Consider the following 26,010-nt stretch of genomic DNA (forward strand, 5'->3'; position numbering starts at 1 on the left):
GGAGAGGGTGGAGGGTCTCACCTGCACCGATCGGGTGGTATAAAAAAGCCAGAGCGGCAGACAGAGGGGAGAAAATAAATATATATATATATATATAGAGAGAGAGAGATCACTCTCTCTGTATAAATCTATAACTATATATATATATATATATACACACTATATAACTATATACAGTATATATATATATATATATATATATATATATATATATATATATATATATATAGCGCATCACTTTTTCCACATTTTGTTATGTTACAGCCTTATTCCAAAATGGATTAAATTAATTTTTTTCCTCAGAATTCTACACACAACACCACATAATGACAAAGTGAAAAACGTTTACTTGAGATTTTTGCAAATTTATTTAAAAAAAAAAAATTGAGAAAGCACGTGTACATAAATATTCACAGCCTTTGCCATGAAGCTCAGAATTGAGCTCAGGTGCATCCTGTTTCCCCTGATCATCCTTGAGATGTTTCTGCAGCTTAATTGGAGTCCACCTGTGGTAAATTCAGTTGATTGGACATGATTTGGAAAGGCACACACCTGTCTATAGAAGGTCCCACAGTTGACAGTTCATGTCAGAGCACAAACCAAGCATGAAGTCAAAGGAATTGTCTGTAGACCTCCGAGACAGGATTGTCTCGAGGAACAAATCTGGGGAAGGTTACAGAAAAATGTCTGCTGTTTTGAAGGTCCCAATGAGCACAGTGGCCTCCATCATCCATAAGTGGAAGAAGTTCAAAACCACCAGGACTCTTCCTAGAGCTGGCCGGCCATCTAAACTGAGCGATCGGGGGAGAAGCGCCTTAGTCAAGGAGGTGACCAAGAACACGATGGTCACTCTGTCAGAGCTCCAGAGGTCCTCTGTGGAGAGAGGAGAACCTTCCAGAAGGACAACCATCTCTGCAGCAATCCACCAATCAGGCCTGTATGGTAGAGTGGCCAGACGGAAGCCACTCCTTAGTAAAAGGCACATGGCAGCCCTCCTGGAGTTTGCCAAAAGGCACCTGAAGGACTCTCAGACCATGAGAAACAAAATTCTCTGGTCTGATGAGACAAAGATTGAACTCTTTGGTGTGAATGCCAGGTGTCACATTTGGAGGAAACCAGGCACCGCTCATCACCAGGCCAATACCATCCCTACAGTGAAGCATGGTGGTGGCAGCATCATGCTGTGGGGATGTTTTTCAGTGGCAGGAACTGGGAGACTAGTCAGGATAAAGGGAAAGATGACTGCAGCAATGTACAGAGACATCCTGGATGAAAACCTGCTCCAGAGCGCTCTTGACCTTAGACTAGGGCGACAGTTCATCTTTCAGCAGGACAACGACCCTAAGCACACAGCCAAGATATCAAAGAAGTGACTTCAGGACAACTCTGTGAATGTCCTTGAGTGGCCCAGCCAGAGCCCAGACTTGAATCTGATTGAACGTCTCTGCAGAGATCTTAAAATGGCTGTGCACCGACGCTTACCATCCAACCTGATGGAGCTTGAGAGGTGCTGCAAAGAGGAATGGGCGAAACTAGCCAAGGATAGGTGTGCCAAGCTTGTGGCATCATATTCAAAAAGACTTGAGGCTGGAATTGCTGCCAAAGGTGCATCAACAAAGTATTGAGCAAAGGCTGTGAATACTTATGTACATGGGATTTCTCAGTTTTTTTATTTTTAATAAATTTGCAAAAACCTCAAGTAAACTTTTTTCACGTTGTCATTATGTGGTGTTGTGTGTAGGATTCTGAGGAAAAATGAATTTAATCCATTTTGGAATAAGGCTGTAACATAACAAAATGTGGAAAAAGTGATGCGCTGTGTGTATATATGTATGTATGTGTATATATATATATATATAGAGAGAGAGAGAGAGAGAGAGAGAGAGAGAGAGTGCACACGCCCCACACGCCCCACCCGCCTGTACTCGCGCCCATCCCTCTGAGGCTAAAGCAAGAATGCTCATAGAGATTGCAGACATTAGGGGCCATCAGTGTGCTGCGCCCTGCTGGGTGCCCGCAGGACAGCAGGGACCCAAGCCCGTGAAGAAGGTTGGCGGGGCTTGTCGGAAGGACGTCTTCTCTGCCTGCAGGATCCTGTGAGGGGTAAGCAGAAAAGACTTCAGTTTTAGAAGATGCAACAGGGCCCCAGACTCCTGATGTGCTTTTTTTTTAATTAAGCCATTTTTATTTTTATTGGAAATATTAATATGGGTATTTTAACTTCCACCAGCACATTGATTATTAACTGGATGTACTGCACTATTTATTTGAACACGTGACACTTTTTGCACGTACCCATTGTTGCATGTGTGTGCCCTCCTTTGTCCGGCTCATCTGTGTTCATGACTAATTGATGGTTTGGGTTCAAGAGGCTGCTGAACACAACAAGGAGCCTGGGGTTGACCCGGACCGTCACAGTGGCCCTTTAGCTACTTCAGCAGTCGTTTCCACCATGCCACTCGGTGTTCTGCAGCTCCATGCACTTCCAGCCGCTTTGATCCTTTTGCCCGTTCAGTTCATCAGCAAGACAAAAGAACTTGTGGTGGACCTCCGGCGTACCTATGAGCCTCTGAGACCAGTCGCCATTCAGAGGGAGGATGTGGATGTGGTTCAGAGCTTCAGGTTCCTGGTGGTTCACCTTAACAAACTGGACTGGTCTGACAACACCTGGCGGGGGGCTGTTTAGGAAGGGCCAGAGTTGACTGGACTTGCTAAGGACAACTTGGGTCTCTTCCTTGAGGACATCAATCCTCTCCACTGGCCTGCAAAGTCCCCAGATTTAAATCCTATAGAAAATCTATGGGACTAATTAGACCACCCGACCAGTCTGACCGAACTACGGGATTTGGTGCTTGAAGAATGAATGAAAATTGATATTGCCTACATCTGCCAACCGGCCCAACAGAACTGTAGCTGTTCTTCAGTCTCAGGGTTGAGTTGCGCGATGTTAGATCTGATTTTGAGTTTATATACAACAAACAAACACACAAAATAAAAACTTGAAACAATCTGAAGAGAAATACTCTCTAGGACAATGTATACTGTAGAAAAATCAATTTGAAAGATTAAAGCAAATTCTAGAGTATATTCTATATTATTTTCAAAACTGAGCAAGATCTAAGGTTACAACTTGGAATGTAGTGGGGTACATGCACTCCAAAATATGCAAAGCTACGGTTCTGTCCGGCCGGTTTGCAGATGTAGGCAATTTAAATCTGGGGACTTTGCAGGCCAGTGGAGAGGATCAATGTCTTTGAAGAAGGCTGGGTTAGCTATTCTGTGTTCACTCTGGAGATGAAACACAAAAAGGGAACATGAAACCCAATGTAGATCATCTGATTCAAGTGCAACATCACCTCAAGCAAAAGACCCATTTTCTAATAACTGAAATCCAACGACGAGCATCTGAGAACTGCCTTCAGACCGGGGTACCCTCGGTTGGTATTTTGCACATAGCACCTCTTACACTGCATTGACTAATTTTAGTCTGGTAAGCTTACAACTAATTCAGTGTTAAATATTGTCAATGGGGAGGTGGCCTTGAGCATGAGATGCTACAGATTAAATCAAGGAGGAACATCTTCAATTAACTATTAAAAAAAGATTGGGCTTCAACAGTCAGCTTGGTGAAATGGAAAACTTTATGCTGGTTAATGGAATTTTGCATGTAACTGCCATTACTGTAAGCTTGAAGGAGATCTTAAAACACTGCCATGAAACTATGAAGCATACATAGCTAGATGTTTATTTTATTTTCCAGATGTGGCTAAAAATATCAGTATTCTTGCATTTTACTCACCTTATGCCCCTGTTCTCTATGAAACATTGAAATAAAAAAAAATTATTTAAACTCTGGCCGCCAAAACTCCAACACATAGAGCTGCCGACACAAGTTTGCCACAAACACGTTTATTATACTGGGGAGCACCAAAGTACAATAGGACTCAGTCGTCCTCCACCCTTCTCCTTCTTCCTCCCTGAATGAAGTGAGGCGGCTCCTTTTATGCAGCTCCTAGGAGCGCTCTAGGTGGCTCTTCAGCGTTACCTGTAATCATTCGCAGGTGTGGTGGAAGTCCAAAGTAGGGCTCTGCAGCTCCCTTTGGCGGCCCCCACATAACCCAACAGGGCTTTCCCAAACTCCAACTCTCATGAAACTCTGCGAGAATCTGTGGGGCTACAGCAACCCAAGGAGGCTGCACCATAGTGATACAGGGGAGGCAGTATCCTGTACACATCTGCTGCCCTAGTCCTTCCAGTATGTCGGGACCCCGGCCAGGCAAGAGCAGTGGCCATCCATCACAATACACGTTTTTTCGGTTTTCAGTGGTACAAAATATAAAAGCCGTGTAAAGAACCCAAATCTTACTTATTCTATAACAGTGATGGCGAACCATTTAGAAACCAAGTGCCCAAACTGCAATCCAAAACCCACTTATTTATCGCAAAGTGCCAACTTGGCAATTTAACCTGAATACCACCTAAAACTGAACACCAGCATAACCAAGGAGCTGGTGGTGGATTTTAGGAGGCCCAGGCCCCTCATGGACCCCGTGATCATCAGAGGTGAGTGTGTGCAGAGGGTACAGACCTATAAATACCTGGGAGTGCAGCTGGATGATAAATTGGACTGGACTGCCAATACTGATGCTCTGTCTGTCTATCTACTGAGCTTTTAGTTTAGAAAAGCAACTCATACATTAACATCTTTTGTCTTAAAAGAAAAACATAACAACGGAGCTTTCAATGATACAAACAACTTTTTGTTGAAAGGTAAAAGTTTGCATTCGGTATGCTTTTGAACAATTAATGTGCTTTTTGCTGTTGTATGCATGCTGATAATTTGTCTAACCTTGGCTCATACTTTGTAAGTTTGAAAGCAACACATGCAGCACTCAGGTCATCGGTTAGTCTGTTTCTGGTGTCAGATTTGATTTCATTCAAAGCTGAAAACAGCTGCGCACAAGCATAAGATGTTCCAAACAAAGTAAGGAAAGCGATCTCAAGTGCCTTCATTGACTTAAGATTATTTGGCAGAGAATTCCACACTTTAAGGATTTCATTTTCATAACTAACTGTGCTGTCCTTTGTCATCCCTTCGATCCTCTCAAGTGTTTCACGCAGGTCTTCCCTATTAAGCTCCGCCCCAAAGCTTCCATTATATATTACGGGGTCGTGGATCAGGTGTGGCGATTAGCAACTCCCGGCAATAATTACAGATGCGGACGACTCCTCACCTGTGCGCTTAAGCGAGGACTGCCCGCATCACAAAGCGGAAGCCGCTCCGGCCACTCTACCATAACCCATCTTTAAGCCGCGAGTGCGGCAATTATCTGTTAAAACTGACCTTTTCAATTTTGAGCTGTGGACCCGCTATACCACATCCCCTCTAACCCCACCACGGGAATCACAGACTCAAAAGGCTGCAGTCCGTGCCGCACCCTCAAGCAGCATGTGTGCCGCCCGCCTTACCCCAGACAGGAGAGGAAGGACACGCTCCCATTGGGCTGCTGGGCAGAGGGGCGGGCGATATGAGAAAAGTCCTCCGGCGCGCGTGAAGAGGGGGAGCGGTGAGGGGAGCAGCCCGGCCCCGCATTCCTCTGGCTTTATAGTAACGAACTCTGTGCTCGGGCGACGGCGCGCGTGCCCACTGAGAGGGCTCTGAGTGCCCCCTTTGGCACGCGTGCCATAGGTTTGCCACCACTGTTCTATAAAGTCACACCAAAATGGCCAGGACAAAATTATTTGAACCCTTTAGAAGTTATAAAAAATGACTGTCTTAGAGTGATCCCTGAAGCAGACTCATGTCTCGTCATTATTATTACAGGTGGTCTTCAATCTTGTAATCACTCATTCAGCCAATTTAAAAAGAGGAAAACAATTACTTACCAGTTAGGAAATAAAAGGAAAAGCAGATATCTGTCTGAGCAGGCAAGACAGACAGTAACAACAAAGCACAATCAACATTAGGATGACAAGACCAGCCCAAGAGCCTGATATTCCTGTGGCCACTGTTACTGATATTACCAGTAAATTTAAGGCCCACGTAGCCAACATCCCTGCACCTGGCCGCCCAAGAAAAAGTAACCCTAGATTGAAGAGAAAGAACCAAGAAAATTTTCAAAACCGGTCCGAGCTGCTTCAGGTTGCACCAGAAAGCTGTGCCCCACTCAGAGGTCATGGGTCCCCAAGCTAGATCATGGCCTGAAACAGACCTTAAAAGGAACCCCAGAATTGAGGAGAAGAAAACACAGGAGTGTTCTGAAGGGCCCTGCTACAAGTTCTGAACTGAATCCAACTGAACAACCATGGAAAGTGGGAGGAGATGTATAAGTCTACACCACTGCTGGTGGGCTTGTTTCACTTTGGACGTGCTCTCTTTCTAGGTATGTCAAAGGACTGGGACTTTGTAAAGTGTGGTCTAGCCTCATGTGCGGAGGCAAAATGGGGGTGTAAGGAGGTCGGCGGGGCTAAGAGAACAAACTTTCTAATCTATCTTTTTAATCCTTACAATTGTACAGTAAGTGATAATGTAACAATATGCTAAACTTTACTGAAAAAGAACAAAAGCATTTGATCATAATGGAGCACTAATGGGGGGTTGTGGGGAGGGACAGAAAGAGAGCAAGCTATTTCTGATCTATCCTTATCATCCCCACAACTGTAAGTGGGAACACAATAGGCTTCAAAGCCATAACTCCTGACAATATTGGAAATTAAGGTTAAAGCTATCATATGCAATAACGTACAACCTTAATTTTAGATTATAAAATGACAGCAAAGTTTCAGAAGCAATGCCACTATGACCAAACAGTGCACTTTGTGAGCTGGAATGTTAAAGGTCTTAATCATGAATTAAAGAGGAAGAAAGTGTAGAAGTTCACTCAAAACCAACAGAAAGTGCCTGATTGCCGGTGTTGCCTCCAAAGATTATGCTATGAAATATTAGGTTAGGCTCATATCCATACCATTTTTGTTAAATTAGTTTCCACTCTATTAAATGTGACGTAGAGAACTGTGGATACCAAAAACTTCTGTCAGTTTCCCTTAAAAAATGTTTTCTCTGAACTAAGCTGAAAGGGTACAGATATTTTCAGCCACATCTGTAAACTTACAGATCATGCTATTGGTCCAAAACAAATGATCACCTTGCAGTTATGCTGTATATACTAACAAGCAGCAGGTGCTCTTTCAGAGTCAAGCTCAGCTGAGAAGAGACATGGTGTGCTGTTTTTCAGTCTCCTGCACACGAGTCACAATAATTGCCCCTTCACAGCTTCATTATTGTAACATGTACACATTACAGCGGAATTCATATTTGATGCCATTCATCAGCGTTATGATCAATGATTATTACCACCTAACCTTTGACACTTCAAACGCCAATACCCATGCCAGTTGCTCCAGCTACAAATGCTCAGCATCGTATCAGTCTGAAGATGGCACAGAGACCGAGTATTCAACAGATTTAATTTGCCAGCTACTAACATCATGCTACAGGGTATAACAGAATTTGGTCCTTTGTCTCTTTTGATGGTTTTGATCCACATTCTCCTCTTTATGCCTCATCTGTGAAAACTCAGTTAAGGAGTTCTGGAATCAAACTATAAACACAGAAGAGCATAACAGAAACTCTTCTTTCATGTTTCCACCATTGTTTATAGCTGGAAGATTGTTTATCCTTTAACCATACCCCCTGGAAGAAAAATATATTTGGAAGCTTGACATGCAATTAAAATTGAGTCGATTCCTTCACATTCTACAGAAACACCAGCAGCTCCACATTAAAAATAAAGTCTTTAATGTCAATTTTAACCTGATCATAGAAATGTTTATTCATGAGAAACAGTAAAAAAAAAAAGTTATAATTGTTTCCAATAGTCAGGCAATTAATATTAAGGTCTGTTTAAAACCGGAAGTACAAGGTAAAAAGGAAAAACAAAATACATGTTGTTCAGTGGAATCCATACTGAATTAAAAGTCTCTCTTGTTTTTATGAGTTTAGACCATTTCATTTTGTCCTTTAATTAAAATGAACGTTATCTGTCTAAGTGTGGAGGGCACAAGCTTATGTTTTAATAAAAAAAAACAACAGAAATATGCCCTGAATGCTTAGTAAACAATAGGCATTTTAGCTTAAAAGCCAAATCTGTGTATTTTACAATCAGAACGTGTTAAGCAGGTTAGCCTTGATAAACAGCTTATGAACATTTTATAAAAGTGTGACTTGTAATTATGACAAGCAATTTTTTATGCTATATGTATTAAGGGTACTATTTTCTGTATATATTTTATTAGTCCTTTAAAAGGGATTTTATTTTAGTATCTTTATGGTCACTGAACAATAAGCATACAGAATATTTTTAGTTAACAAAATAAAAATACAGATAACCCTTGTTGTTTGCAGCTTCATGAAAAAGACCTCTTTAATACAGATCATAAAGCTTCTAAATGGATGGTTATGCAGGAGCGGAGTGCAGAAGTGTAAAAAAAATTCCAATTAGAATCAGCATCATAATAGGCCAATTCTTGCAACATGAAATCAGTGATCAGAACGTCCCTAGCAATTTGTTTTCCCTCTCTGTGCTGCTGTCCAGGTTCACATCTCTCAGGTATGTTATAAACCATAACATTTGGCTTCATTTGCTTTGTGGGATAGAGAGAAATTTAACAGGAGGCTAACTGTGTATAAACAAAACAACAAAAGAAACCTTTAGTACTAACTAAAAAAAAAAAATCATCATCATCATCTTGCAACTTTAAGCTACTGAAATTAGCCTAACAATAAACAACAAATGCTATTAGAAAACATTTACTTTAATGCTCACTTACTGTACAGAATTATTTAATTGGTCATTCAGTAAGATTTTTTTTTTAAAAAAAGAACTATTACATAAAAGGAGTTTTGACAAAAATGTGTGGAATATAACACACAGACTAAATAAAAACAGTGTACAAGATACTGAGATCATGAACCTATCACAGTGTTTATACACTTAAATCTGTTTCTCAGGATCTGGGAGATCAATGTGAAGGTTAAATGTTTTTACAGTAAAGGTCACATTCTTGCATTTATAGGATTTTTCTAAATTAAATGGATGTCTTTTCTAAAATCTTATAAATTTAGAAGCAGCCAAAATATTTCATGAGGAACTTACATTAGTAACTGGAAGTGACACGGCTTGGGGGGCAGTGAAGTTTACTTAAGTGATGCCCCAAAAGTAATTACTCTGAGGACACGGTGGACTGCCGAGATACCAACCAGTGTGTTAAAGAGCCAACCAAAGGTAAAAAAGGTTGGCCTTAGTACTTTAAATGGAGACCAAAAAAAAAAAAAAAATCACAGGAGAGGGCTGGGGTACCTAGCTCTTTAAATTAGGAACTCTGATGGAGCTCAGAGGAGGCAGCTGCAGGACTTTCAGTGGGTGTTCCGGACTTTTCAGCCCATTCCGGGTTAATGCTCCAGGTAAGCTAATATTGGGTTTAAAGGCCACTCCCTACCACTGACCCTTTGAACAAGCAGTCACAAGGGGGCTAAGCCGTGAAAAGGACTGACTGCAGAGCAGTGACGGAAGAGTACGAAGAAATGAGGAACAGCATATGGAAGGTGAGCTTCAGTAAAATGTCCTTGGCAATTACATCACTGTGGTTTGGATAATGGACAAATGAGTGATCTCCCATTCGTGATAATTACTGTCCAGTTGTTTCTCTAATCAGACTAATAATAATATTGGGAGGTGGTGATGAGCTGGGGCCTATTTTGCTTATTTATTTAATACTTTTATGTTCTGCCTCCTTTGATCATACCTCTTCTGTGATGTAAAAAATATTTTCTTATCAATATCTGGACTTTGTCATTCTTTGTTCTGTGTTAAAATGGCACAATGACCAACCAATCACCCTGGTCACCCAGGCACCCCAATCCACAAAACCCCCACACTCCTCTCCTGGTGCCCATTCTGACATGTTAATTGATTAATATGTTTAAAATTGATGAATTAATAAAAAAGTGTCAATTCCATAACTGTCATTCATTGAGATATATATATATATAGATATATATATATATATATATATATATATATATATATATTACACACACACACACACATACTTGTCAGAGAATAAGAATGAACTGGTTTGTAAGAAGCATGTCTGGATCACACCTCATGTGGGCAGTGCTTTCTTAATATATCCTTCTGAAGGTTCTGCTCCCAGCTGTGTATAAACTCACTCAAATGTGTCTTATTTCTTCTTCTTACTTTCTTTCTTTGGTTTTTGTTTGATCTGAGGGATGGTGCCCTTTGGCTTTCGTAGCTGATCCACACCACGCTGTTCACTGTGCTCAGCGTCCTGAACAACAACAAAAACAAACATTTTAAAAAATTAAGATAAAATTTTGTTCATTAAATATTACATATACTCAGAATATTAAAGGGGATAACACATGCAAAACTCAAATAATTTTCACAAGTAAAAATAACTAACTCCAAAACATTAATTTTTGCAAAATTTAAATTTTTCATTTCATAGCCACATAGTCCTAAATTTCACTTGATAGCTTGTATCCGAGTGCTCATTAATATTCCTGTGGAAATGTAAACAGGGTCTGCTACCTGTGCAGGTGTCAAATGCAAATGGTGCCTACTTGATTAAAGGACAGTGCAGCATGAAGAGATTTACAAACCACCATATTGTGTCTGTATGTGCTCTGGATAAAACTTCACAAGTTCCACAATTCATTTTACATATCAATTTGCAGGTCATGGATCAGCTTGTATATCAGTTCAAAAGAAATTAAAAAAAAAGAATTATTTACTTGTGAGTAAAGTATTTGTTATCACCTTGGATTTAAAAGTAACCAACTATTAAGAAACTGATAAAGATTAGTTTGAAATCTGCTTGCATTTACGGCCTGTGTTTTTTTTTATTAAAACAGATCAAACTTCACTACTTCAGAAGAAAAAAAATAAAATTCTTGAGAAAAAAAAATATATATTTTCAAGGGGTATGTTATTTCAACATAAACATTTCTATAAAATAAAATCAGATTTTAGGTCTAGACATTACGTCCCCTGCCACAACTAGTCACAATGTTCCCAAATGAAACGTCAAATTTTGTATGCATTATGCAAACGTACGTATAGGCAAGGGTCTGGTTTTAATTTCCAATGTGGGATATGTGATCCTTAAGTCTTGTCAAATTCAAGAAAAAAAATCATCCAGTCTACCCTTATGCCAAAATACAGAAAAAACAGTTATGTGCCTTATCTTGTATCTTAAGTCTAAATAGAATAAAATATAGACGGATTATGGATCAAATGTATTCGGTACGATTCCCATGCTCAGTCACACATTGAGTTCACATGTTTTTCCAATGTCTTCTGGTGTTTTACTCCCACATCCCCTAAAAATATACATGTTAGGTTTATTGTCAAGTGTACATGGGCCTGATGTGGGGGCATACAATGGCTTTGCACCTGCTGCTATCAGGATAAGTTTCAGCCCCCCATAACCCAGAACTGGACCAAATGGCTTTAATAATAATATGATGCTATATCCTGTTTGTATTAGATACTGGCAGACATCTTTGCAAAAAGTGACATACAATATCGAGATACACCACAGACTTTCAAATAAAACAAAGTAGTAGTGCACGAGAAATACTGCGAGTCAAGATTAAAGAGCAAAACACAGATTGGTAAAGTAGTCAACCTTACTACACACGACAAAAATTATGCCAAATGCTGTCTAGAAGGAAAATAATCCATGGGTTACTTCCTATAATGTTCAAGCTTTGACTTGGTACAAAAAGTGTGACAAATATTCAGGATGTTTGTTTCTATACGCTAAAACCATCAGAGTATGGCTGACTTCATGCATTAAAAAAAAAAAAAAGCGTCTCAATTTCAGCAATCAGCTTTTAATCTTCATCATTGGAAAGCTTAATTATGCTTATTAATTTTCAGCTGCAAAACCTTTTTAACCTTCAACAAAAATGCAAATTACACTCATGTAAATTGTAATTATTTTTATGTATAAAGTATTTAGCCTTCTTTCACTTATATGGTTCTGCATGTACTTTACTAAATATAATCTAGTATGCAGTAATTTACAAAATTATATAAACCATAGGTGATCAACAACATATAATAGCTTACAGTTCACTATTTTCTTATTCACCAAAAAACAAGCCAACACGCAGAAGCCAAACGTAACTGTTATTTATGTCTTTATCAGGGTTCAAAATATTCAGTGCGATAATCACGGCTAGTGCTCCAGTGCTTGCTGAATACTAAAAATCTGGTACTATTGAATATCCAATAAACTATCTACTGGGAATGCTATCATGTAGGATTGGGAGATTTTTGATACATAAATCAATTTAAACATTCAAATAAGAGACCTGGAAACAGAAGCCATGCAATCTTGTATTTCTAAATCGGTATAATGCAAAACAATCATATTTCATGACACAATCACACTTATAATTGCATATATTCTTTCACTATAGGGATGATATGGTCTATTCTGGTTGTATAAATTAACAAGCATTTGCTGCGGTAAAAGAGAATATTGAGATCACATAAAAAGGCAATGAATTTACATCACTGACAAGAACTAATCTGCCCCGGCGTACACCCGGGGCTTCGATGGGAGAAAGCCTGTATATCAGATTGATACATATGGCCCCGCTTCAAGACCTGCATACATCCATAAAATTCATCCAACTTCCTAACCCACTTATGCAGGGCAGGGTGAGGGTGCAGCTGGAGCCTATCCCAGCAAGTATCAGACACAATGCAGGATCAATCAATGGAAATGGCACCAGTCCATCACAGAGCAAACACACATACGTACAAGCTGTATGGCCAGTTCAGCAATGCCAATTCATCGATGGTTAATCAGGACAGAGCTTAATACGTTCAGTACAGATGTTTTAACATGGCAGAGTGGGCTGTCATCCAGGCTTCACAGTGCAAGGGTCTACGTATAGTCTGCATGTATTTACAGGTTGATTGGTATCAGGGTCAATAACACTTTGCTTAGTTCTTTTAATACTATATTGTCAGCAAGAGTGACTCATCAAGCATTAAAAAAATAAATAAATACTGATTTTTTTTTTCCCCAGGGGGGAAATTAGATTTTTCACAGAAGCTCTTTAAATAAATATATTGTTGCTGGGCAACAATTGAAATTTTTAATCTCGATTAATCACACGCGTGTCTGTGACTAATCATGATCAATCACAGACAATCGCAACAATCACATTATGATGTGCAAAATTCAATAATGAACTCATAAATAGTGCATTGTGTGGATTTAGTTTGCAAACACTTTAAACAAATAAGGTGCTATTTAACAGCAGCATTCCCTTTACATCGTAGCAGTTAAAATATTTCTTGTAAATCTTAACTTAAAACATTAATGTAATCAAATCAAATATAAATAGAAAGCTATTTGCCACTGCCAGGGCATTAATGTTTTTATCTAGTTTGTTATAGAAAAACAAGTTACCCTCAGATTTCAGAGCCACAATCACAAAATTAGAACAATTTTTAAATCTGTTTTCTCTTTTATCTGAACAGATGCCAGCAGAAACATTTTCTGTGATCAGGGAGCAGCATAAACAGTCCATGTTCAGTAGCAGCTCTTTGAGGGCTAATTTTTTTCCCAAAACACTGAGTTTTCTGAAAAACGCACAAAGCAATGGTTTCACACATAAATCAACATAAAACGTCTGTTGCTGCCTGTTGTGTCTACTGTCGCGCAACTGTTTGCAGTTTTTTCGGCAGCAGCAGCTGTGCAGGATGCGGCTCGACCAGCAGGAATGCATGGTGGACTGGCTGCCAGGCTGTCTTTGTGAGGCAAGTGCGCAGGTGTGGCAGTTGCAGTGAGACACGATATGGTTTGTACCTCCTGTCATCGTAAGTGTCTGTTGTCCCAGGCGAACGTTGTCATAGGTGCACCGTGCATCAGCTACACAAATGTGTTTAGCATCACGATCAACTGGGGACCGATCAGCTGATGCCGGTACCATACTTTCGTTTTTCCATCTACATCTCCAGATCACTTGCATCAAAATTGGAGTTCGACAAATCAGAGTCCTATTCAGTGATAATACGAAAAAAGTCATCCACTGATAATTTTGCTTTGAGCATTCACTTTGGTATCTCTCCACATGCCATTTCAGAAGCTGTTTGCTCTTCGCTTCTCATGCATGCACAGGGAATCGAAGTCAAATCAACAAAGCTAAATTTCCTTCTTGCAAAAGTGTATCGAAAAGCAATGTAATAAGAAGACCACTGATCTCTACTGATCGCTAGTGAAACTGTGGCTTTCAAAATGATAATAACTGTGTTAACACACAATAAAATAATTGTTGGCAAATTATTTTGATAAATTTGTTATTAAATGCACGTGCTGTATTTTTGTAACTTAACAAGATATTTTTGTTATCATCAACTTTCAGAATAGACTCTCTCTTTATTTAAAAGTAATCTCTTTGCTTATATCTTTCGAAACATAGACGCTTATAAAATGTGACACAATTACCTTGTGAAAAGTATAATGCAACATAATTAGAAGATCAGTAACGATAATGTGCAAAACGATATGGAGCACATTTCTAATACTCTACAGAACAGTGAACCTAAGCTAGACACTATTGCACTTTGTCATTGAGTACCAAACGAACTTTAGGACTTAGGTGGAGGCTGGCAGATGGCCATCTTTAAAGAAGATTATACTTTGGCAATTATTTTTTCATTTTACACTCAAATACAAATATGATGGTGGAGGGGAGGCAATCAAGAGTTTATAATGTCATTTTTAACAATTAGGGGGCTCCGCCCCCTGCTCGCTTCACTTGCCAAACCCTGGGCTAGCACTACACGCTAGCCACTCCATGGCTCTGCTGCTCGCGTATGGGGAAGTGGATCTAAAATTTAAACAGACTGTTATTTTCATGGGAATTGTTACATATGCATAATAGGACTAACTATTTTACATTACAGCGAGTAATTAACCATAGTAAAAATCAAAACGTAATAAATTGAAAGAAAATTATGTTTCGTGTTGTGTTAGAGGTATTTGTTGCGTTAAACTTTTTCATTCTGTTTTGCTTTGAAATTAACCCACAAATACTTTTTAAACTTACACTTTTACGGTAAAACTTCAGTAAAAACAATTCTTTGAATTAACTTTTCGTCAATATCGCACTGAATTTTAATTCCGTGTTTGGACTTGCATTGCTTACAACGCAATGTATAACTGCCCATGAGAGAATATCATTTCTTTGTCTCTAATAAATAAACCGACTTTTTCAAATGTTTGTCCTTGTGATTTGTTAATTATCATAGCAAAAGCTATTCTAACGGGAAACTGTAAACGTTTTAATACGAATGGCATATCAAGATCTCCTTTGGCGTTTAATGTTATCCATGGAAGATATACTACATTACCTTTCCAGTCGCCATGTCAGAATTGTTCAACCAATTTTGAATACAACTAATCTTGTCCTATTGCATAGCCCATTACTCAGACATAATTCACACAATAACATTACGATACATCCTTCTTTCAAAAGTAATTCGGCCGGTGGAAAACCAGACAGTGTTAACGGTTGTAGATATTCTACGGGATATTGTAAGCTGATGTTTTCATCTTCCGCGCCATCACCACCAACTGTTTTAGCATAGTCTATTGATACGCATTTAACCAATTTGCCGTGTAACAGATTGACAATTTTCGCGTTAATGTGTTTGACTTCGTTTCTCGGTGCTAGGATTGTCCGTGTATTCATTTCTTCTGTTGATAACACTTTGGGATGAAATTCTTCAATAAGATTTGGACATAAGTCTTCTTTTATTGGGACCTTAAATTGAGGAAAATGTAAAAATTAATAAGAGTTGAGAGTGCAGGAACTGTGTCAGACAAAAGCATTCACATGAATGAGAGGTGAGAGGACCGTGGCCGTGGTTGAAAATGGTGGAGAGGAGGGCGGAACTTGAAAAAAATCTTTTGGCAATAGTCTTGTCTCAAGATTTTCTTTTATAATAAAGATATGGCTGATATCCTGGTTTCTATAGTTTCCAAATATAAGCAACTTTCAAGAAGGCATTACAGACATGAGCAGCATATATTTGTATAGCATTTTCACTAAATTAGCAGACCAATACATTCATTACTTCCATTTGCAGAAAGAGAACAGTCATAAACAAAACAAATCCAAAACAACTGAAGCATGTGTTTAAAAACAGCATGCAGAGAAATAATGCTTGATGCACAAGTTTATGATCTGCATGCCGAAATTGGATATAGCCCATCAGTGACCTCAACATTAACACTGTCTCTCGGAGGTGTTATCAGGCAGTCACAGGTTCCAATTACTAGTGAAACGAGTCATTCAGGCCAATTTAAAGATTGTTTACTCATAACATCACATGTGCAACAGAATCATTTATGTAAAGAAAGAACAAAAAAAAAAGTTGTTTGTGCCATATCAGTATACTGAAAACGATTTTGCTCTAGATGTACAAAAATGAATATTACCAGGAGTCTCATTAAGGCCTGCAAAGATGAGAGAGAGGAGGGGAAAAAAACAGATGGCATTTTTGGAAAGCTGTTGGGGAAAAACAGAGTTAAACATTTTTTCCTGTAGCATCCCTTCTGTGGTGTTAATGATGTCTAGGAAGTGAAGATAGATTCAAATGCCATTGAGAAATAGTCCTTTATGTTAAGTGTCAATCTGAAAAAACCTTTGTTGGATAAACACCAACCATTCATTTTCTCAATGTGCTTTATCCACCACAGCGTTAAGAGAAGGTTAATGGCTTAATGGGAGCAATGTGTACAAAGTTTCAATCAACCCAGGACAGGATGCCAACTCATCACAGCACACACTCACATTCATTCACACTGGGTCAGGTTAGACATGTCAATCAATATGTTAGCACGTCTTAAGGCTTTGGAAGAAAATAGTTTCCGCAAGGACAAATTTTACTCAGGCTCACACACACATACTGTGCACATAAGTGAGGCATGGTGGTGCAGTGACTAGCACTGCTGCCTCACAAATCTCATTTGTCACCATGGACTTTATTCTCACATCCCCAAGGATGTTTGTGTTAACCTAAAGGTGATTCTAAATTGGCATTTTGCTAAGGACTGGTTCTTGCCTTTCTGTTGAAATACATATTGGCCTCTTAAACATCCAGGACTAGGTTAATTGGATTTAAGAATATATATTTTATATGCATTTTCACAGTTCTCTCCCTTAATAAAACTATAAATGCATATCGAACTGTTAAATACATCCACCCAGGTTAGGATGAAAAACATATTAAAAGAATTTGGTTGATACCAACACCCCATTTTATTTCTGATAAAGTACATTTGTAAGAGAGAGCTATAGGGACCTTTATAAACTGCATTAAGTAGTGGATTTTGTCCAGCAGACGTCTGAATAGGTCAGTCACATGACTTGAAAAACAAGGTACAGGGGAATTCCAGCAACTTAGGTTATCTAAAAAAAAAAGGCAGTTAACAACAACAAACAAGTAAGTCACAACCACGATGCAAAGCAAAACAAAAAGGTCCAATGGCCTACAGCTTGGCAGAGAGACAGCCAATTTGTGATCCACAAAGAGAGAGAGGTTATCACTGTTCTGTGCTCCCAAGACAGAGAACGGCACCTCAGCTTTTAGTTTCAATGGTTTATTTAAGTCATTTTGGAGAGATCCCCCTGCTTGAGATTATCCCAGAGATGATGCACTGAGAGAATATGCAGGGAGTTCAGTAAAAGTGTCCGAAGAGAAATATTTCAGAGAATATACTCAGATGTCATAACGCAGAGATTTTTTAAGGGAATGCACAACTTCTTCAAATTGGATTAAAGTCGCTTACAGTTACAAAATCAGGGTCCCATCATAAGCAATTTCTTCTGTCTATCAGAGTTGTAATTTTTTTGAACTTGTCCGAGTTCATTTCACATTTCTGGCTCAAGAAGCCTGTAGAGGGGCTGCTAGAGAGATGTCAATTCAACTCTGAAATGCACCTTTGTTATCAGATGAAGTTCAGGCAGATCCCAGTACAAGCTAGAGTTCAGTCACTTAGGTTGGAATGCAAGTGGTGGCTTTGTGCAGCTGGATGTCTGTTAAATCTGCTTTCTTAACAGGCCTGATGTACTACTAAAGCCTAGCAGAATGGCCAATGCCCACTTTGTCCCTACAATGGTAACCATTCAGTAAACCTATTTATTTGTTAAATTGTTTCGCTAGCACACCTGGTTACTTAAATTTTCTTGGGTGACCTGAAATTGCTGCTCAGTTTTTTCTCTCAGATTTTCAATTATTTGCTCAGGATGTACAAAACCTTTTTATTTCTATACATAAAATGTATACACACATGTATAAAGGGGTAGGTAGAGTTATTATGCTACAGCACTCATACTCATACAGTAAACCCTTGTTTATCGCGGTTAATCCGTTCCAGACTCTACTTCGATAAATGAATTTCCGCGAAGTAGGATTCTTTATTTATACATCGAATATTTTCACAGTTAGAGCATAGAAAACCTGTTTACGACTTTCTAAATACGTTTCTTTAACATTATTAGTGCCCTCTAGACATGAAATAAAACCCTTTAGTCAAAACTGTGCACCATGACAATACAGAGATGACAGTTCCGTCTCACAATTAAAAGGATGCAAACATATGTTCCTCTTCAAAGGAGCGCGCGTCAGGAGCAGCGAATGTCAGAGACAGAGAGAGAGAAAAGCAAAAAATCAAAAATCAATAGGGCTGTTTGGGCTTTTAAGTATGCGAAGCAGCGCCGGACAAAGCAGTTGCAAGGAAGTGAGCAATGTGAAGGTAGTCTTTTCAGCATTTTTCAGAGGAGGGTCCATATCCTCTAGGCCAGTGTGCGAACAGCCCCTCCGTCAGGAGCAGAGAATGTCAGAGAGAGTGAGAGAGACAGAGAAAAGCAAACAATCCAAAATCAATATGTGCTGTTCGGGCTTTCAAGTATGCAAAGCACCGCGCGGGAAGCACATTGTATATCATTGAGGAGTTTCATTTAATACGTAATACGTGCTCAATTGGGTAGCTTCTCAGCCATCCGCCAATAGCGTTCCTTGTATGAAATCAACTAGGCAAACCAACTGAGGAAGCATGTACCATAAATTAAAAGACTATTAAACACTACTATTTACTTTTATAAGTACATTAAGTATTTAAACAAAACTCTTCACAAATAAGAAAACTGATTACCTTATAAGCAATAAACAATTTGAAAATGACAGAATTAATGCCCAGTACTGAGCAAAAAATAAACATTAAGCTGTTACAAGTGCCTGTGTCAAAACTATAAATTCTAAAAAAAAAAACAGCCAATTGATGTTAGAACAACGGCAATTGTTTAAGTAAAACTTTTGTGACAGTTTATTACGACAGTCGCTACAGTATCAAAAAAAAAAAAAAAAGAAGATAGTAAAGATCGCATTAGCACAAACAAAAGGATATTAATCATCAGGACCAGTTGTAATTGAAAAAATAGCAGGACAAAGCAAGGTCAGAAATAAAAGGCAAAAGAGCAGAAAAAGTTTTTCGCCTTCGCATCATTCAATGCACAAAACGTAGATTTACACAATAATGGACCATACGCTATGAGAGTCTGTGGTCCCGCAACAGTTAAAGCAATGACAAGTTTAATTTCTAAGAAAACACAATTCGGTCAGGTGTATATATATATATGATCATGGAGAAGTGATGCAAATTTTAACAGGCGACAAGAAAGGTAATGTATATATTGCACAAATAACAGACACCAAAGGAGATCATGATATGCCATTCGTATTGAAATGTTTATAGTTTCTTGTGAGAATAGCTTTTGCTATGACAATTAAATCACAGGGACAAAACATCAGAAAAAGTTGGATTATCTATTAGAGAAACAGAAACAATATTCACTCACGGGCAGTTATGCGTTGCATTGTCACAATGTGTCTCCAAAAACAGAATCAAAATTCAATGCGATCTACTGAATGATTAAATAGCTTCTTGAAAGAGGCGGCTCTGGAAGCTATGAAGAAGCTGAAGGACCTTTGAATATTTCCTAAGACTGAATACACCATGGGCCTTAAAACTGTAGATTGCACAGAATAAATAAAACTGTGACTTAGAATAAGTTCAACATCTTACAAGTCAGTATCTGCCTAGCTTGAATAATTGTTTATGGACGTTTTGGATTTCTCAGATTCCCTTGTCAGCTGCCTGTAGCTTAATATATGCAAATATGAACATATTTTCTAGTATTATTTAGTAGCATATCTTACTTTGTGTTCTGTTTTTAACAATTGGGCTCATGAAGAGAAGTGCACTTAATAAACTAAACCGAATTGTTCTATTCATGGGCAGAACACTATTTTTTTTAAATGAAAGTGTACTTGATTAAAAAATTATTACTGTATATGAATTTAGTTAATGCCTGATGTGGTGAGGTTTCAACATTATTTAAAGTGTACAACATCCGCACACAAAGGTGTTCATTAACAAAATTTAATGAAGTACGCCTTTTTCTTTGCTTTTTTTAATATAAAACATGCACAAAAATATATAAATCTAAATTATTAAATAATAATTATCACTGCTTTTAATATCTCAGCATATTAAAAAATGATTTTTCACTTTAATATTGTTTATAAGAAATAAATGATATATTTTAATAACTTGGCCATATACTTACGGACTCTGACAGTCTGGAAGAAGGGACAATTACAGCTATGATGCAGATAATCTGGAAGATGGCACCTAAAAAAAGTCCATAACGTAAAACATTTTCCAGGAAAGTAAGCTCTGGTACTTCAGGAGGTGAGAGATCCAGCTCCCCAGCCATTTTGTTTTTGTGGTGGTGTTTTTTATATGATTGTACCTATCAATATGTCTTGAATGGCTCACACAACAGGCAGTGCTTGGATAGATTCTGTCTTTTTAAAAATATCTGCAAAGAAAAAAAAAATAAAACACACATTGCAAATATAAAGTCTCCTGAAGCCTTAATTAGTTGACTCTTGATTAGATAATTGTTTGGCTAAGTCATAGCCCAGCTTCCTTTGAAAAATTGACATAAATTATGTAACACAGGAAACTTTAAATATGCCAGTCCCATAGCATTTTCAAAGGAAACTTGTATCTGAAGGCAGATTAAGTTTAACACAAATGCTTGTATTTTAACTGATTTTCAACAATTCTATTCAATGAGAAGAGATGGCTTCACAAAAGGCAGAAATGCCCAAAAAAGAGACTTAAATTGAAAATACTTTTTTCACTGAAAAGAACATGCAGCGAGGAAAGAAGCTATAATTACAATACAATGTTACATAAAATGAAAGTATACTAATGACATTTGCAGTTTTATTTCTTTGTCAGTCATCTCAAATTATTTTCCAAGAAAAAAGAAACTTTATGATGCTGTTTACAGTTCAGAGAGTCAAATTAAAAGGAGAATTTGTCAGACATTAATGACTTAAAACACAGCTGAGTATGCTACAGCTCCTTGAAGGATTAAGCCCTTAAACTCCTCTGTGTGTGTGTTTTTATTATATAAAGTGGGTACGGAAAGTATTCAGACCCCCTTGAATTTTTCACTCTTTGTTATATTGCAGCCATTTGCTAAAATCACTTAAATAATTTTTTTTCCTCATTAATGTACACACAGCACCCCATATTGACAGACAAAAAAAATAATTTTTGAAATTGTTGCAGATTTATTAAAAAAGAGAAACTGAAATATCACATGGTCCTAAGTATTCAGACCCTTTGCTCAGTATTTAGTAGAAGCACCCTTTTGAGCTAATACAGCCATGAGTCTTCTTGGGAAAGATGCAAAAAGTTTTTCACGCCTGGATTTGGGGATTCTCTGCCATTCCTCCTTGCAGATCCTCTCCAGTTCTGTCAGGTTGGATGGTAAACGTTGGTGGACAGCCATTTTTAGGTCTCTCCAGAGATGCTCAATTGGGTTTAAGTCAGGGCTCTGGCCGGGCCATTCAAGAACAGCCACAGAGTTGTTGTGAAGCCACTCCTTTGTTATTTTAGCTGTGTGCTTAGGGTCATTGTCTTGTTGGAAGGTAAACCTTCGGCCCAGTCCGAGGTCCTTAGCACTCTGGAAAAGGTTTTTGTCCAGGATATCCCTGTACTTGGCCGCATTCATCTTTCCCTCGATTGCAACCAGTGGTCCTGTCCCTGCAGCTGAAAAACACCCCCACAGCATGATGCTACCACCGCCATGCTTCACTGTGGGGGACTATATTGGACAAGTGATGAGCAGTGCCTGGTTGTCTCCACACATACCGCTTAGAATTAAGGCCAAAAAGTTCTATCTTGGAGTTTGCTAAAAGACACCTGAAGGACTCTGAGATGGTGAGAAATAAGATTCTCTGGTCGGACGAGACCAAGATAGAACTTTTTGGCCTTAATTCTAAGCGGTATGTGTGGAGCTCCCCAATCCTGACGTCAACATCACACTTCCCCCTCCCCTCGGCCTGCAGCCTCTGTCTCGGATTAACGTGAATATATCGCTCCTCCAAGTGAACTATGATTCTTGGTGCGATGAGAGAAGTTGCAAAAATCAACCGGAATGTTCAAGTAATTATATAGAAAAAAAACTATCAAAATCTGGTAAGTAGTTCTCGCGTGCTCTAACTAAGCGGAGGTAAGGTACGTCCTGAAGCTTGCATGTGAGTGAGTGAGGAGGGCCCCGCCCCCTTCCCCATGGCCCACTGTGTGTCTCTTGGATTCGCCCAAATAACTCGGTACCGCTAGCGAGCTCTGATACATAGCGAAATGAGAGAAGTCGTAAAATCAACTGGAATGTTCAAGCAAATTATAGAATAAAAACCCGATCTAAACCCATTAAGTAGTTCTTTCATGAAAAGCAGACAGAGAGACACTGGATTTTATATACTGTATTATACAGTCGCCACATTCAAATCATGCCTAAAAACGCACTTCTTCACATTGGCTTTTAATTCTTAACCTGTTTCATTTTCCACTTGCCTTTTGCTATTTTCTCTATTTTATTTGGTCCCCTGACCTGTTTTTAGTATCTCCGTTTTAATTCTCTCTTAATGTTTGTTTTTAATATTTTGCTTTTAGTCCTGCTTGTTGTAACTGTACAGCGCTTCGGTCAGTTGTAATGCTGTGTTTTTAAGCGCTCAACAAATAAATATGGTATGGTATGGTATATTAGTAAACTTTCAAAATAATGTGCAGTTAAAGTCTCAACAGTGCCCTCAGCATTTCTGGAGCTTAGTAGAGCCAGATAACTATAAGAATCTTCACCAAGCAGATCTGAAAATGTCTGCTTTGTTTGGGTCTCCATACCTCTGAGACTGACATGAATGTCATGAAATCAAAGTTCAGAACAAGACTGACAGACGAACATTTAAAGGACTCCATAAGAGCGAACCTCAGTGGCTCCACTCCACCAGACGCCTGCCTCTCTTGTTGACTCCATGCAGTGCCAGTCATCTGACTAACTAAAAAACACGTCACACACGCAACTGGACATGTGAATACAGTGAAACAAAATGACAAATGAATAAGTCAGATCTGTGTATTTGGAATTGCATTGTTTTGACAGCATTCATGTTTAAATTCAATAGTGTGAGATACATTAGAAAATGCATACAGATATGCAAAATGCACTTGTATGTTTTAATGCAAAATGTGAGTTGTGGACACCAACATTTTGTAAATGTTCAGGCAAAACAAGCTTATTCAGTTTGTTTGGGTTGAAATAAGCTATGAGAATAAACGTTAGAAAACACGAGTAGCTCTCGGCCATTTTCATTTTGTAAAAGTAGCTCTGAGGGGGAAAAAAGGTTGGGGACCCCTGATTTAAGGACTTAGTTAACTAATTTGCAAGTAGGAGCACTTTTCATTTTTGTTTGCATTGTTACAGTCGGACCACTTGTTTGTTTATGAAATGTTTTTGTAATAATGACTCACTTACAAAAATAACAGTAATGATAGCATCCAGGACCGACTGCAGGTCCATCATAGGACACACTCTTGTACACAATCATACTGAGCTGTCTGGCTGTTCAAACAGTAATTAATTAGCTTGAAACTGTACATCACAGAATTTTACTATTTTAAGCTGTAAATAAATAATGTGTGACCAGGAATTAATGAATGAGAATAAAAGAGTAAACGTAATAAACTCAAGGTGAACACATATAACTACATTGATCACTGTGGCTACTAATCTCTTAAAATAACACATACAAGTTGAAGAAATTCTAAATAAAAACTTGCTAACATATGCAAAACGTTTACATCAGAAAGAGATATTTTGAGAGAGCTCACGAAGGTACATATAAACACTAACGGTCAAGACAGAAGGATGGATAGAACTTTTCTATGTATCTCCTGGGGGAAATCTGGCTTCTTAAACAAGTTCAATAAATACACATAAATATTATTAACAAGGCTGGGAGCAGGCGCTGATAGCACGTAGCCGCACCCACCACTCGCCAAACCGCCTGGATTGAGACCCGAGTGCAGCGGGTGAAACTCCCTCTCAAATACACATTAGAATGAATAAAATGAAGGAAAATTAAAAAGGAAGAAAACTTGTCACTTGGTTAAAGGTAAAAACGGCAGTCTCAGTTCGAGGTCGGCATCATAAAGGCGTATTGCTGTTAGTATAAAGGATCACATAACTTCCCCAATTCTAAAACCATCTATAATTCTGTAAAGTCTATTTAAGATATAAAATATGTAAGGTTTACATTTTCTCAATAACCTTAACATTTAAAAAACATTGTATAATAACGATAATTTGTAAATATAACGAATTTGTACGAATTTTTGTTATTTGTATAGCTTCATAAAGTTTAACAGGTGAAAAAACAATTATATTTGACATCTGCAAATTCTGTTCTTTTTAATCCTCAAACGCTAAGGTTTAACAATTATCTCATTCCGTTTACAATATCAAACATATTTACAGAGACTTAGAATTCTCTGTAAAAACTAAAATTCATATATTACATTATACCCTGTGAGTGATTAATAAAATAAGTAAATAACTGCTTTTTTAACCAATATACTAATATATCCAACCAAACATTTCAAAGGAAACCAAAGTAATTTAAAGAACTGACGTACTATTACTTACAGCTACTCCGTGGAACACACAGCTTATGTTTCCGGGTCAAATGTCGCGACAGTAACTCTCACTTCCTGATGCAGACTAGATTACTAGCGTTTAGCCGCCATTTTGAGTAGGTAAACGTGAACAGTTTTAATCGTCGTTTTCTTTAAATTGTTCGGCTATCAGATTTCACGTTCAGTTATTAACGGAAGGTTTCCAGAAAAGTATTGGGGCCACAGAAAAGAACAAATTAGTGATACAGTGAAGAAAAAAAAAGATATTTCGTGATTAAAAGTTGAAATTCCGACTTTATAGTGGAAATTGCGAGGTTAATCTCGTAGGTTATCTCGTCATTAAATGTAAATATACATATGTTTAATTTAATAGAGTTTCTCAAACCCTATCGTCACTAAACTTGCATCATATTCTAAGTGCTCCCCGACCCACTCGTTAATTGCTATGTGCTTCTTAAACGGGCTTCCCCTTGAGGTGAGAGGAGCCGCAGGCAGTTATCGCCACACAAATGTTCAGCTCACTGAACATTTAGAACCCTAAGATGTATACTTGATATAATATTCATGATGAAATCTGTCAAAGTTTGTATATTACATTTTACAGATAATTTAACTTCATTTAAATAACATACTGTTAATAATTAAATATGGGGGGAGGCACGGTGGCGCAGCAGTAGCGCTGCAGCCTCGCAGTAAGGGGGTTACGTCCCAGGTGTTCCATGCCTGGAGTTTGCAAAATGAAATGAAAAGTTATATAAAAAATACATAAATGCAAAGGAGCAGTTAAAGGTTACCAAATTTAAAATGTATATATGAAAATAGAAGAGAAAAAGCAGTATT

The 26,010-nt window shown here is 38.3% G+C and overlaps 1 protein-coding gene across 2 annotated transcripts; it reads right to left on the reverse strand.

The window, feature by feature from the left end:
- Window positions 1-8,796: 8,796 nt before the first annotated feature.
- manbal (mannosidase beta like) lies at window positions 8,797-25,266 on the reverse strand. Of its 2 annotated transcripts, none has more exons than XM_039735006.1 (3): window positions 25,181-25,266; window positions 20,744-20,998; window positions 8,797-10,350 (listed from the first exon to the last, which is right to left on the reverse strand). In XM_039735006.1, the coding sequence occupies exons 2-3, from the start codon at window positions 20,891-20,893 to the stop codon at window positions 10,243-10,245; spliced, it is 258 nt and encodes an 85-aa protein (XP_039590940.1). In that variant the 5' UTR covers window positions 20,894-20,998; window positions 25,181-25,266; the 3' UTR covers window positions 8,797-10,242. The 2 variants fall into 2 exon arrangements, with proteins under 2 accessions (XP_039590940.1, XP_039590939.1); XM_039735005.1 differs by having other exon boundaries at window positions 25,171-25,245.
- Window positions 25,267-26,010: the final 744 nt, after the last annotated feature.

Source organism: Polypterus senegalus, chromosome 14 (assembly GCF_016835505.1).
Source record: "Polypterus senegalus isolate Bchr_013 chromosome 14, ASM1683550v1, whole genome shotgun sequence".
Lineage (NCBI taxonomy): Eukaryota > Metazoa > Chordata > Cladistia > Polypteriformes > Polypteridae > Polypterus > Polypterus senegalus.